At 36.0% G+C, this 14912-nt stretch overlaps 1 protein-coding gene across 1 annotated transcript in view; it reads left to right on the top strand.

Moving 5' to 3' along the window:
• Positions 1-14912, top strand: part of FBXL17 (F-box and leucine rich repeat protein 17) — a gene marked incomplete at its 5' end in the record, with an annotated part of 290375 nt that overhangs the window by 57929 nt on the left and 217534 nt on the right. The window contains one exon of the mRNA XM_009648672.2: positions 13629-13736. Coding sequence (XP_009646967.1) covers positions 13629-13736 — 108 coding nt within the window. The remainder of the gene's footprint in view (positions 1-13628; positions 13737-14912) is intronic.

Below are 14912 nucleotides of genomic sequence, written 5' to 3'. Positions count from 1 at the left end.
TTTTCTTTTTCTTTTTTTTTTTTTTTTTTTCTTAAACTATTAAACTGTCTTTACTCAGTCTACAAGTCTTCTCACTTTTACCATTCTGATTCTCTCTCCCATCCCATTGGGTGAGGGATTGAGTGAGTGACTGTGTGGTGCTTAGCTGCCTACCAGGGTTAAACGAAGACATACTGACTTAGTGATTTAAGTATAGCTGAAGAACTTTTGAAATTGTTTTCTTTTTTTTTTTTCTTGTTGCTTGTTTTTTATTTTGTTTTGCTTTTTTTTTTTTTTTTTTCCTTCTCTGTGATGGCCTGGAGACTTGTGATCTCTATTTTCTAAATGTGCTGAACTGTGGGAAGAGCAAGCAGGTGTTTCTTTTCTTTTCTCCTTTTAAAACTGAATTGCTGATCTTCAGCACCCTCTTGTGCTGGTTCTGCCATTATCACACAGCATGCAGGGCTTCACACAGGCCTGTCAGCCATCGGGTTGTGGACCCATGTGATGACAGGTTCTCCTGTTTCAGCCTTTCTGCTTGGAGGTCTAGTTCTGCACTAGGCTTAATCAGGATTGTAGCCACTTCCAATCATAGCTCATATAATAGTCCCACTTGCGTTTCTCATCAGCAAGATGCTCTTCTTGAATGCATGTATGCAGTGATAGATTGAAATAACCTGAAGAGGTCTTCCATATGCCTTCAGATAATGTGTAAGGATAAAAGAATAAAATCTAATGTGTTCACATTCACATCATCTATTTGCTTCTAATACCTGTTGTAATGGCTCAGCCATAATTTTCTGGGCCTATATGATGACAGAGAGAAACATCCCTAATGTCTAGTTTCTGTGTCTGTGTGCTTCTCTTGGAGCTGTAGATTCCTACTCCTTCACCTTCTCAGTGAGAGCCCTTATGAGTTGATTTGTCTTCCTATTTTATCTTTGGCCTTGGAAATACAAAAATGTTTAATCCAGATGACAAAAAGGCAAATGGCTATCATTAATATGTCAAGTGCCCCCCTGACTATATTTTATTTCTGCTTATTGTTACATATTCTCAGCTTCTTTTGCTATCTGCATCCAGGTGGCCTCTTCAGACTTAACTCTGATAGATCAAAATCAGTGATGTAAATAATACCAACCACGTGAACTACTTCACGTACAATTTTCTTACCAAATAACTCCGATGACTTCCTTGTTCACCCAGCTTTCAGAAAGGAAAAAATCAAGAATGCTTTAAATATTTTGAGAACAAATAAAGCAAAAGAAAACATACCCCTTTTTCTGTGTTTTGACAAACTACTTCATGCAAAGGTCTGTTTAAAAAAAAAAAAACCTCAAAGAAACAAGTCTTATTAAGAATTTGGGTGAATGATCTGTTACCAGCTATAAACGCCTTTTCCATAGTACTTTTTGGGGGTAATTGGTTTTCCTTGCTATTGTGATTTGGACAAAGCAAAAGTTTTAGGTTTTTTGGTTAGGTTGTTTTTTGTGTTTGGGTTTTTAAAAAAATACAGCACAGTTTCTATTTTAGTATTTTCAATTTTTGTCACAAGGTATAATAGTGTACTCTTTGTAGCTGAACAAAGATAGATGTGTAAGGAATAAAGAATGGAATATGCAGAATTTCCACTTAGGAGTTTTCTTTTCTGGGCTAGAGGCAGCTGTTTGCTAAAATCTATGAATCAGATTTCCACTGAAGTGTAAGCAAGAATGTGTGTATGTATCCTATACGATACCAATTTTTATTCTAACTTTTTTGAACCAAATTGAGTCAGAGTCCTTGCGTACATAAATACTAAAGCTCTATTTCTGCTGTTTTAATTTTTTTATTGTTGCTATGTTTGGAGGTTGCTTCTACCAGCTACTGCTGATATCAAACTGTGATTGTAATGAAGTAGTCAATCATGGTAGTGAATGCTGAAGATTACCATTTTAATGACTAATTTTCCTGCAGCTTTTCATTGTAGGCCAGTACCATTCATGTAATAACTCTCACAGGGTGTAGCATGTTTACTTCTTACCATCAAATTTCTTGAAGAACCCTGTACCACTTCATAAATATAGGGACAAGACTCTAAGGCTGCTGTTAGGACAATCATGATGTCCAGCCTGTTATGCTAGCATCTTTGCTGAACAGACTGTATGTCCGCTGACTGTAGTACTGAGTAGAGCAGAAAGCATGAAAACAAACATATTTCTTAGACCTGCAAAACTTAGAGAACTATATTAAATCATATCCTGTTCCTATTAGTCTTTTCATCATGTCTGATGCATTTCAGGATTTTAACTGCTTTGTGGTTCAAAGCTGATTCTGTTTCAGATTGATAGAATATGTTGGTTGGTGTACTGCTTGATCAGACTGCTGTAACAGTGGTTTATTTTAAAGTACATTTTTTTGTAATGCAAACAGTTCACTAAGGAAGAAATTACAAAATAAAGATCTCTTCCTATTGCTTCTAATTATCAAGTGTTTCCTTTTAAAAGCAGTTCTGTTGTGTGAAGTTCATATATAAATCAAATCAAACCCATTTCAATTTCTCTACAATATGTCTCACCTTCATGTAGCTCATGCTACATTTCCTGAGTTCATCTGAACTTGTGATTCCTATCTGTTCTGAATACAGGTGCTTTGAAACAAATGTCTGCTTCAGTTAGGATTTGGATTCTGGCTTTACCTGTTTTTTCTATGCTAGAATAGTATGGAATATTCTAGATTTTTCATCAAGGAAACTTGAAGACTTCTAGTACCCAGATTGAGCAGGGTGAATAAGCATTGCTACTGAATACCTAATACCACTTCTGTTAGCCAAAAATAAAGATACAATACCATGGCCATTAACCTATATTACAGGAAACTTTTTTCCTGCACATATAATTAATATTTTTATTTTTTTTTAAGAAGGACTTCTCATAAGGAGAATGTAATTTCATTTTAACACTTTACAATATCAGAAGGAAATCTGCAAGGCTGGTTAAAATTTTCAAGTTCTCTGTCCTCCCTCCCTAAGAGGTGCATTAAAGTAAATTCAGCCAGTAACCTTGTTTGTATCTGAAATTTGAGTGACGTTCTGTGTGTTGTTTTCTTGTTTGTTTTAAACCTAATGGCACATATCGTATAATAAGTGTGTTACCCAAGAAGGCTAATGGGTAAATTTGTTTGAGCAAGACGTAACTATTTTAAGAAGCTCTTGTGGTATCCTAATGAATGGTGATGATGGTGATGTCCATTAAATGATTTGTATTTTTTTTGTGAGATTTTAGATGTTACATACAGAGTAATTTAATATTTTTCAATAAAATATCATCTCCCTTTTCTCCTTGTGGAGTAAAGTTATTAAAGTATGGAAGAGGTTACTTTCTTTGACCTATGCTGTTGTAATTGTAGTTCTTTGGCTGTCTTCATGTTAACTTGTATTTATTGCGATATGTAGGAAATTATCTCATTTTATTTTTTCTTCTGTTTCCTATGTGACATGGGAGATCTTTTGCCAGTTAAGAAACCTATGCTTCATGTTGAAGAGCATAATTTGCAACATAAGGCTTTTTCCTTTCCCCCTTTAAAGCATGTATTTATCCCATGGTTTGTAACATATAGTGACTATATGCTTCAAATAGAATCCACATAATCAGAATTGAACAGTTCCCTGGAGGAAGTTTATTTTGGTGGATTAGACAGACAAAACTTCTGCACCTGTGACATATACTAGAAAATTTTGGGAAATCCTGTCTTCCTATGCTTGTGAAGGATGAGGTATGAATCTGTAAATAGTGTGTAAGGAATGCCATAGGACGGAAATGTCTTGAAGGTGGGTTGCAAGAAAGGGTTTGGTATTTGTGTCCGTTTTCAGTTTCTGCAGTGGCAATCTTTAGATACTTGCTGGTGGCAGCTTGCCTACATATTACAGCTGATGATGTCATACTGTATTTCAGTTGTGTAGTTTTATGTATGGCTAGTATTAGTAGATTTATCTTAAGAAAACAAGGTTAGTTGCATGAAAAACAGAGGCAAATGCTATAATTTCTTTAGTGGTTTTTATGGTATAGGATGTACTGTGTGTATACATTACATTACTTTTACAACGGCTACAAGAGTTTCCCTGCTCATTAAAATTATCTCTGAAACTCAAAGAGAAGATTTGAACAGGAATTGTGTAATTTTCTAGTTGTACTAAATGTTCTAAGTGTCTTAATTTTTTTAAGAGATGTTCATATTATTTAAAAATTACCTTTTCGGTCATATTTACGAACTCTTAAGATAAAGATGTGATACCAATGGATATGTCCTATTTTTCCTCTTTAAGATTGCTCTTGATTTTGTAGGCATGAGTAAATACCAGATATTTGCTGTCTTTGTGTGCTTATTAGCCTTAGATGTTAAAATGCCTCTGTTACCACTGTCATGTGTATTAATATTATGTAGGTGTTACAAGACTGTATTATTGATTGCATTGCATGCTAGGAATATGCTTATGTGTTGGCAAGATGGAGGGATTTGGGGTTTTGGTTAGACATACCGTTCTCTTTATCAGTGTCTTGGCTTGCTTCGGTTCCTTTATCACTTTGTTTCCCTGCGGAAACTTCTTTAGACATAGTGAAGATGGCAAATACTTATCCCTATAGCATACCACAATGAAGCATATAGTAAGTTTTGGTAGAGGAAGAGTTACAGTACAGTTCATGCTGTTCTACTGCTTCGTTAATATACAACAGCTTTAATACATGAAAATCTGTCATAAGCAACTATTTCTGAGTTGGTAGCAGCGAGAGTGTTGCCTAAGTTGGTGTTTAAGTTTCTTACCTGAAATAAAAATATTGGGGGAATAATAGATTAGTTTTGCCCATGAGAATGATCTGACAACATAGCAAGCTTATGCTACGATCATGATGGTGCTTTCAATGCAAGGAACATGGATTTGTCAGATGCTTGACCAAGAAAACTGAAAGGGTTTATTTGGGCAGTTAGGAGGCCTTCAGGAGGTAACCAGAGTAATGAACAAAATGAAACAGTTAGTGTTTTTGATGTGTGAAAACAACAATGCTCCTGGAATAAAGCAAAAGGAAGTAGACTAACAGTATTTAATAGTTTGCAGGCATAATAACCTAAGCAGTTGAAGGGTGGTGTGTGAACAAGGCCTCCTGTATTTTTGAAAATTAACAATGCTCTTCTGGGTCCGTTTCAGAGGGGAAAGAGTGTGAGCACAAAGCAGTTGTTATGTGAATGTGTACTGTAAAATAATCTTCCAGCCCCTTTAGAAGCCTTGAAATTGTGGTAAACAGATAAATGTGCCAGAGCACGTAATTTTAGTGGGAATGTGTAAGATCAAATTGCATAGGTCAAGTGAAAATAAAAGTTAATTTCTTTACAAAAATATTTTAAATGGGAATGAGATCTGTTCTATTAGGGTGAACAATAAAGCTGGTGAATAAACTGTGGTTTTGTTGCTTTTCTGCTCATAATACAGAATAGTAAATGCGCTTGTATAGCTGTGGGAGCATTAAAAGGGGAGATAATGCAAAATCATCTTCTGTCACAGAAAGGATGAATATTTGATCCATACACTCCTTACACAAGGATGAAGGATTAAGTGGCTAGACCAATAAACCATGGACCTATGTTACATGGAAGTATTTTTCTTCCTTTGTATTCAGAATGGCACTAAATTAAAATGCTTGATAAGTATTTCATAACGTGCGGACATCAGTCTTTTTGATTCAGTATTATGACTAAAAAGGATCATGAGGATATTGTTTTTAATTTTTAGAAATTATTATGCATTCTTCTGTTTAAAAAAATATGCTGAGCAACACTTAGTTTTCCTATAAACTTTTGTAAATGTACAGTATTCCTGATGTGTGCTCCTCATTGCACAATTTATATTCCAGTGGCACTATCTGTCTGTAAATCAGTATATAATTTTTTAAATTTTTCTGAAATTTTAATGGTTATCAGATTACATATACATGCTGGTTGCTGAAAGATGTAGAGTTTTATTTTGGAAACAGTGTTTTGCCAATCCAGAGTAAACACATTTTCATCCTAAATTTTGCCTTTTGGTAGGAGGACAATATTTTATAAACTGAAGAATTGTTTTTACAATTTTACTTGCATTTTGCAACAAACAAATTAGGGTGTGCTGATAGCCTTGTTCAATGTAAGTACATTGAAACTGTACTTTATTAAATTGTGAGTTAATGGGAATCAGAGATAATTTGTATTGAGAACTGAGGTTTGTTTTCTAACCCAGACATTTAAAACAGTTTGAGGATAGCAGTTGTCTATAGTTATGTATTATTTCAAACTTACATGTTCCAAATGTTCTTTTGTTGAGTGTTAATTCAGGGGATAAAATAGATCGAATAGGATGAGGAACTCATCTGTTTAGATGGCTGTGTCATCAGTAACAAGAAGAGAATAAGACTGATCAGTGATACACTGTGCCACAGAAATGGAAGGAATACTTTTTACTGCCCTTGGCTGCACTACTTGGAGTTCTATATCTAGAAATTATGTTAGATGACTTAGGAAGAATTCGTATAGGCTTGCACTGTTACCAAGAAAAAACAGCAACACTGGTCTTTAATAAGCCAGTTGTTCAGTCCTCTTAAAAACAAGGAAGAAACATTAAATCCAAATGCATTCTGAAAGGACACCTGATAAAATTATGATTCCCTTAAGCTGGGTGTGCAGATGAGTATATTGCAAAACTATTTGCTTTTTTTTTATATTTGTGGTATTTTAAAGTAGTTGATATTACCACAATGTAGTTAATGAAGCCAGCTGGTAAATATAAAATAAAATAAAATACTGCTTTCAACTCTTTACGTTAGTCCTTACACTCTTGTGTATCTTTTCCTCTCGTATTGTGGGCAGATAGTAACACTAACTCCTGAGCTAATGTATGAGGATGGAGGATGGCATAGCAATTTAATCCTCTTCACTCTTTTCCACCTCTTAAATGTGAGGGTAGGGTAGCGTAGTGTTGCACAGAACCTCATCTAGGGTGTATGTTCCAATGAAGTCTGAGGTAGCCAGGGGTGCACAGGGCAAAAACTCCAGGCAGGTGTCACCGTCTCAAAATGAGACAGCCACAGAGTTAGTGCTTCAGATACAAGGCAGCGAGCACATAAGTACTGCCAGACCAGGTTCTGTATTTTGGGATGCTGCTTCAGGCAGCTAAGGCATCCTCTGAGTCCACACTTTAGTTACTGTCTCAGTTTTGTCTGCTGTGAATTGTCAGTTCTGGTGGAATAGCTTATGTTGTAAGGTTCACCTTGCAATACAGGCTCTGCTCCTGTATTTTGTGTTTGCATTTTAGCTTAAATGGTGAGACCCATTTCAAGAAACAGCTTTCTGAAATGAATTAATGTTTAAAAATTAAGTTGGTCTTAAAATACTGTAGAAGCAATTTTTGTTTCTTTTCCTTGTTTGTAAAAAAGTCACTTAAATTGATGGATTAACAGTCATCCCTTTCAGTTAATAATGAAACAAGTTTTCTGCTGTTAGTGAGCAGTAGTGTTCTATTTTATGAAAGACTGCACATTTGTTTTGCATAAAGATCTTTTTTATAATGAAAAGAAACCAATCAAAGCTTATAAACCCAGATTGTGAAAAGATTGAAGATTGTCGTGGTTTAACTGGCACTCAGCCGCACGCAGCCACTACTCCCCCCGTAGTGGGATGGGGGAGAGAATCAGAAGAATAAAACTGAGAAAACTCATGGGTTGAGATAAAGACAGTTTAATAGGGAAAAAGAAAGCAGTGTGCGCAAGCAAAGGAAACCAAGGAATTCATTCACTGCTTCCCATGGGCAGGCAGGTGCTCAGCCATCCCCAGGGAAGCAGGGCTCCATCACGCGTAACGGTTACTTGGGAAAACAAACATCACCACTCAAAATGTCCCCCCCTTCCTTATTCTTCCCCCAGCTTATATACTGAGCAGGACGTCATATGGTCTGGAACAGCCCTTTGGTCAGTTTGGGTCAGCTGTCCCTGCTGTGCCCCCTCCCAGCTTCTCGTGCCCCTGGCAGAGCTGAGAGTTGAGAAGTCCTTGCCCAGTCTAAGCACTACCCAGCAACAACTAAAACATCAGTGTGTTATCAACATTCTTGTAGTACTAAATCCAAAACACAGGACTATGCTAGCTACTAGGAAGAAGATTAACTCTGTCCCAGCCGAAACCAGGACAAAGATTGAGCCTAAACTTTACAAATACATATTAAAAAATGGGGATCATTTCCTTTTCAGATAGATTGTTTCCTGCAAAGATGAAGAAATAGGAATATTTCTCTATTCTGGGTGCTCGTACAAATTGGCATAGATCTTCCCTTACTATCGCAAGTTAAAGCTGACAGTCGTTGCATTTCTTTTGTCATTAAGCAAATGGTTACATTTATCCATGTATGTTACTGAATGTGAAGAAATACATTGTTTGTCCAAGGGTAGTTAGTTAAGATAAGCCTTGCCTTCCTGCTGTTAACTAATGAAATTTGGGTGTCCTGAAAACTTGAGTGTGATGACAGATTACCCGTGCCTTATTTTTGTCAATGTTCTGTAATTGCAATAGGGGGTCATGAATTAAATGCATCTTTGCCAATAATAATTACTTTGTCACAGCTTTTATGACAACTATCATTTAAGTTGATGTTTATGAAAAGCAAACAATGTATCACTACTATTGACTAGGGAAAGTTTTTTCCAGTTTAAGTTTGAAATAAATCTGCTAAACGTAATTTTTCACCTTTTCTGCCTTTTGTTTTCTGAGGGAGAGAGAGCAAAAGAGCCCAATATCAGGATTTGTGTGAGTTTGTAAGATAAGTGTGTGCCATACTGCCATTTAATTTAAAATTAGTTGGTTTTATATTAATGGTCAATCAAATAGTATAACTATTTCTAATACATTTTATTATTAAAATAAGGTTAGGAACTGATACTAGTGAGTGCCCTAGCATGTTTGGTGGAACTTAAGGATTAAATCGGTAAGTATTAACAGAATTAACAGATGAGCTTTTTGTAAACCTGTCTCTTTTCAAGCATAAAACTGAATTACACTAGGTCCTCACTGACCCTTCCCTTCTTCCTGTGCTGCCCCAAAATAAGTATGATTAAGCCAGTGTCTGACCAAGACAGGTAAAGATTTATGGAGTAATGAACTGGGAGAAAAGGGCTTTCTTCTACCATTAGTGCTGACTTCTGCAGTGTACTTACATGTTACATTCATGGCAGACTGACTCTCTGCTCACGTGAGAGCATATTTTACTCAGGCAGAGTTTATCCTGCTAGCTGTCTTCTGAGGAATATTTTACATGTTATGCAGACTTCCATTTATGTTTTTTAAATGGAAAAAAAAGACATATTAAGAGCTTCTTGCATTGCAGTGCACCTATTTAAATATGAGAACGTGGTGTTCATTCTGTGCCAGTTACTATTTAAAGTCCTGTCTCTTTTTCAGTTATTTCTGTTTGAACTTCTGTAAGTTTTTATTAATTGTGAGGCTTTTAGGTTGGAATTTAAGTGGCTTGTATTGTTGTACCTCAAACTTTCTTTTTGAATTATCATCTTTGCTTCAGAGCTGTTCCTTTTTAATCCTTCAATTATTGAATAGAATGTAAAATAAACTAATACTTACAGACTCTAATTCAGAATAGTCAAAATATTGAATTTCTGTAAAACAATGCAGAAATGGAACTCATATATAATAGGCTGCAATATATAAAAAGAAAATGATTAAACCACATCTCACTTATCATAGATCTTTTTAATAGGAGCAAAATCTGTGCCATTAGTTCCAGACCAGTGTATTTCCCATTCACAATGCTTTAGTGCATAACTTATAAATCTGTCCTCATCATCCTATATTACTTTTTCAAAGCAAGACTAACATCAAGCAAGACAGGATGAATGAAAGTCAATGAAGGTCGACTAGACAATCCAATTATTAAAGATTCTTGGAAGAACAGTACTGTGATCTATAAAAGAACTGGGTGTGAATTTCTGTATCTTTGTTGACAAGGGTCATTTCTGTAGGACTGCAGTATATTTTGTACGGTAACCTGTTTTTAGATTACACTAATTGATATTTGTATAGTGCATCTGAATGTCAGTTGTTTATACGCTAAAATACTTGTTAGTTTGCAGAAGTGATATTTAAAATACATGCACCTGTTCTATCTCCTGAGTGGTAAAAAGGCCTGTGAGGAAAATCTAACATATAGTTCCATATTGCAGTGTTAAGATTGCATAATCATTGCATACATGCCATTGCTAATTTTCCATGCATTTTTTTCATAAGTCACTTACCTTTCATTCATTCTGCAGAACAGGACATCTCTTGGGAGCACAGAACACATCTGTACAATAAAAGAGGTTACTATTTCTGGCACCTACTTACAGTAGAAATACTGAGCTGGCCTGCATATTTGACTTCAAATATAAAAGTTCAAGTATGAATATCAGCCATCTGCGCTAGACACTGCGCATGATAAAATAAAATAAAGTCTAATTAAGCAGAATAGTAGTTGTTTTCAGTCTTAGAAACTTAGTTGAGCTTTAAATTTAGCTTTGTTGCTTCTATTTCAAATCTGTCTGAAACTTACCTAATATTTTTGTCCCTTATACAAATAGGTCTAATGAAAAATGAAAAACCTTGTTTTATTATGTTTTTTAGAGCTGTATATAAATAAGGTCAGACAGGACTCAGTTATCAGTTATTCTAACTGAAGACTAGGTAATTGTACTTAGCTGCAATGCTATGCATATGTTTATAGATAAATTCCAAACTATTACATTCTTACTCTCCTCCACCCCTGCACAAAGGAACAAGAAGACCTAATATAAATTTTATTTTTTACTCTTTCATCAGATACTTGGTTTACAGGTGTTTTGATCTTGTATTTCTATATATAGTGTCTTATATTCATTTTATGAGAAGCCATTATTGTGAAATTACAAGTATGTATGTGTATGTAGAAGTACATATGTATAGCTTCCTTCCAAACTAATACAATCACAGGAGAGTGTGATCATGTGTATAAGAGTAGCTAACCAAACAGAATATCAAGTGGCCTTCATTACAGGCTGTCTGGGCGGGAATCACATTATTAAAATATCAATTGCTATAAATGACATAGAGTCTGAAAAAGAAGTAATACATTCCTAGACACCGGTATAGAAAAGAATGCTGACTGTGAGATTACAGTGCTGACGAGAAAATTTTTTAAATTTTTCCCAGTAAAAATTGGGAAGCTTCTGCAGATGGTGGAGTTTTGTTGGCTGACAGCAAAGGGTGGGATCTATTACTGAACTAAGCGTGAAGACAGGAACAGGTTCAATGCACTGCTATTGTATTTATAAGTCAAGATTTAAGAACAGAAATTGCTGTTTGCAGTAGCAAAATGCCTGTCTAAAGTGGTGTTTCTACCATAGTAATTGTAAAGCATATTCAGATAATGTCACACTACTTTTGACAGATTGTAAGTAATTTTTCTAAACCTGGAAAATCAAGAGGTTTGCATGGCATACAGAGGTAATGAAGAATCTTTTTCTGACTAGATAGGTGCTGCATATCCAACTGAAGCTCACTGCTAATCTGTAAACTATTTAATATATACTCATAATCTACTCTTACTAACTTTTACCGAAACTATTTTTTTACAACTTGTGTTCAGAATGCAGAAAATTCCATAGTATGAACAGAAGATATTTTTAACACATAGTAATTTTATTTTTATTCAAAACATCTTTTTTTTTTTTTTAAGTCTTCATGCACACACATCAGCTATATGTAAGAAATCATTTGCATTTTAAAGTTTTAAGCTCTGTAATGAATTTGTGAAGTTAGGCATTTATGCTATAGATTTTTATTAGTACATTTCCTTGTTAGTTAGGGCAAACCTGTCTGCAACAGGGAATTGTACTGCAATCCTCTGTCGAGAGAAGAGGGCAAGTTCATAATAGGGTCCTTCTCTTAGATCATTAGCTGAAACTGAGAGTTTAGTTTATCGTCTACAGAGAAGATAAACTTCCCACACGTCCCCCATACCAACATAATTTGTGTGGCTGTCCTGAGATGAGAGGAATGTAAAAAAATAAAAATATAAGATAGTGTCAGATCAAAATCAAAGAAGACATTTCTTACTACTCTGGGGTTTTTTTTTGCTCAGGTAGGCAAGACCTGAGACATGGGTCTACGCAGATACAACACGTTCACTACCCAATTTGTGATTTGAGTCTGTTTAGCTGACACTTTTTTCCTTCCTTTTGGCCTGTTTTCATTTTCATGGGTTTCTAAATACACAATCCCCAATGGCTTGCCTTTTACTTTTATTTTGCAGATATGCCACAATAAAAAATCTTTGTTCACTGAGAAACCGTTACTTTGAGAAAGCTGCATTAGACCTATGACTGTATTCAGTAATCCTAAACCCATACAGGTTATACATGGTGTTGTACCTATAATCTTGTTGGCCTCCCTTATCTCTGGGCTGTCTTTTCAGAATTTGTTTTGCCAGAGCCTTCACCAAGGTCACCATATGCTGCCAGTGCACAGTTAAGTGACATGTTAGGCAAGCTGGAACTGTGGGTAAAGGTGATCCACAGCACAGCAGGAATAATGTTCCTATGTATGTGCTTACCTGAGGCTCAGTTGTGGACTAGCTATTTCAAAACTCGTTTTGCTTCTGAGTTCAGTGATAACAAGAAAACATTCTTTCAAACACAGAACATCCTTGGCATTGAGGACTTATGATTCCAGACGTAGCGAGACATTCTTGAGCAGTTTGGCCGGAAAATGCAGGCTTTGTCCCAAAATCAGTGCAGAGTTTTTCATTACTGTCATTTGCACTGGGAATATATACTTCTCAGGAAAAAAACCCAAACCTGTTTAAAGATATGCAAGTGTCTTAAGTATACCTGTGTCAATATGATATTCTTTACAAAGTTCACAAAATGTTGTCCTTTTGAATATTTCATTTACATACAAAGCATTAAGTTCACGCAATCCATTGCATAAACTTAATGCTTTTAATAAACTAGGTAGTATCTCCATTCATCTGATACCTAACAAAATGGCATATTACCATGAGATACAAGTCTGATGTGGGAAAGAGATGTAGTATTATCTTCAAGTTAAAATAATCAATTGCATTGTTTTAGTAAAAAATGCTTAGAAAAGGAATATAAACTTAAGATACCACACAATTCAAATTCTATGCAGAGTCAGTGATGGCTATAGCATGAGTCTGCAGGACGGCAATAACATAGATTTGTTAGTATTTTCATGCTTGTATGTAGTTTATAAGAACAGTGGATAGAATGGTCTCTTGGCTTATTCACTGCTAAACAGGATAACAATAACACTTGAATTTGTGACCACCATTCTCTCTTTTCTTCTGTTTCGTCTCCTCCTCCAAGAATATGATTGCCCTCTGCCAAAGATTGTTTTCCTTCCTTTTCATGCACATACATATATGTGTGTCTACACCCAATATTTTCTCTCAAACTCTTGAAATAAATAATAGTAGTAGTGATGATAATAATAATAATAAAAGTATTAATGAGCAGCTTGCCACTGTTACAGAGAAACTGGTTGGACTGTATTAAGAATGTGCTCATATCACCTATTCAACTATTAACTGTATATCTTTTCTGTAGGTGACGGATCAGTCAGTGAAAGCTTTTGCTGAACATTGTCCTGAGCTGCAGTATGTTGGCTTTATGGGCTGCTCTGTTACATCGAAAGGAGTCATTCACCTCACCAATGTAAGTATCGTAACTACTTTTAGCTACTCGTTAGTGTGTTTGACTATTGCTAAACTATTTGTATCAGCCAGGGTAAGTTTATACATATGATGAATAACACTCTTGTGGGTAAAAACATGACAAGATAAATGAACTTTGCATTATTTGGACAGGCACATTCGGGTTTCCCTGTGTAAAAACACTGTAGCAAAAGCATATTCAAGGAGTGATACTTTTTCTCAGAAATAATAATGCTGCTCAGGTCAGTAGTCTTTAAAACGCCTAGTTGCACCAGATTCCATTGCAAAAAAACCAAAATTCCATAACTGCAAGTGCAAAATTCTCAGTGCAAGAGATTTAGACAGACCCCTTACTGCAACAGTGTATACCCTATGCACATCCATTTGTATTTTAACATAGGTGGTGTGACAGATACTTTTTATTTCCTTTCCTTTTTTCTTTTATTTAAGAGAGTGAACTGTGGGAGAAATAACTTAAGTGAACCTGCAGAAATTAACGGAAGCATTCAATAAAATGAATTATTTGGATGAGGTGGACAAACAGCGTATTAATTGAAATTCTGTGGTGGCTTGACACTGGCTGGATGCCAGGGGCCCACCAAAGCCACTCTATGACTCCCCTCTTTAACTGGACAGAGGAGAGAATCACAGAATCTCAAGGGTTAGAAGGGACCTCAGGAGATCATCTAGTCCAACCCTCCTGCTAAAGCAGGTTCTCCTAGAGCATGTTACACAGGACTTCATCCAGGCGGGCTTTGAATATCTCCAGAGAAGGAGACTCCACAAACCCCCTAGGCAGCCTGTTCCAGTGCTCTGTCACCCTCAAAGTAAAGAAGTTTTTCCTCATATTCAACTGAAACCTCTTGTGTTTCAGTTTGTACCCATTGCCCCTTGTCCTGTTGCTGGACACCACTGCAAAGAGTCTGGCTCCATCCTCGTGACATGCACCCTTAAGATATTTGTATGTGTTGGTGAGGTCCCCTCTCAGTCTTCTCTTCTTCAGGCTGAACAAGCCCAACTCTCTCAGCCTTTCCTCATAGGGGAGATGCTCCAGTCCCTTTATCATCCTAGTTGCTCTCCTCTGGACTCTTTCTAGGAGTTCCTCATCTTTCTTGAACTGGGGAGCCCAGAACTGGACACAGTACTCCAGGTGGGGTCTCACCAGGGCAGAGTAGAG

This window comes from Egretta garzetta, unplaced genomic scaffold (assembly GCF_000687185.1).
Source record: "Egretta garzetta isolate BGI_Z169 unplaced genomic scaffold, ASM68718v1 scaffold271, whole genome shotgun sequence".
NCBI lineage: Eukaryota > Metazoa > Chordata > Aves > Pelecaniformes > Ardeidae > Egretta > Egretta garzetta.
Note: the sequence above shows the minus strand (reverse complement) of the source record. Positions and strands in the feature narration are given on the sequence as shown.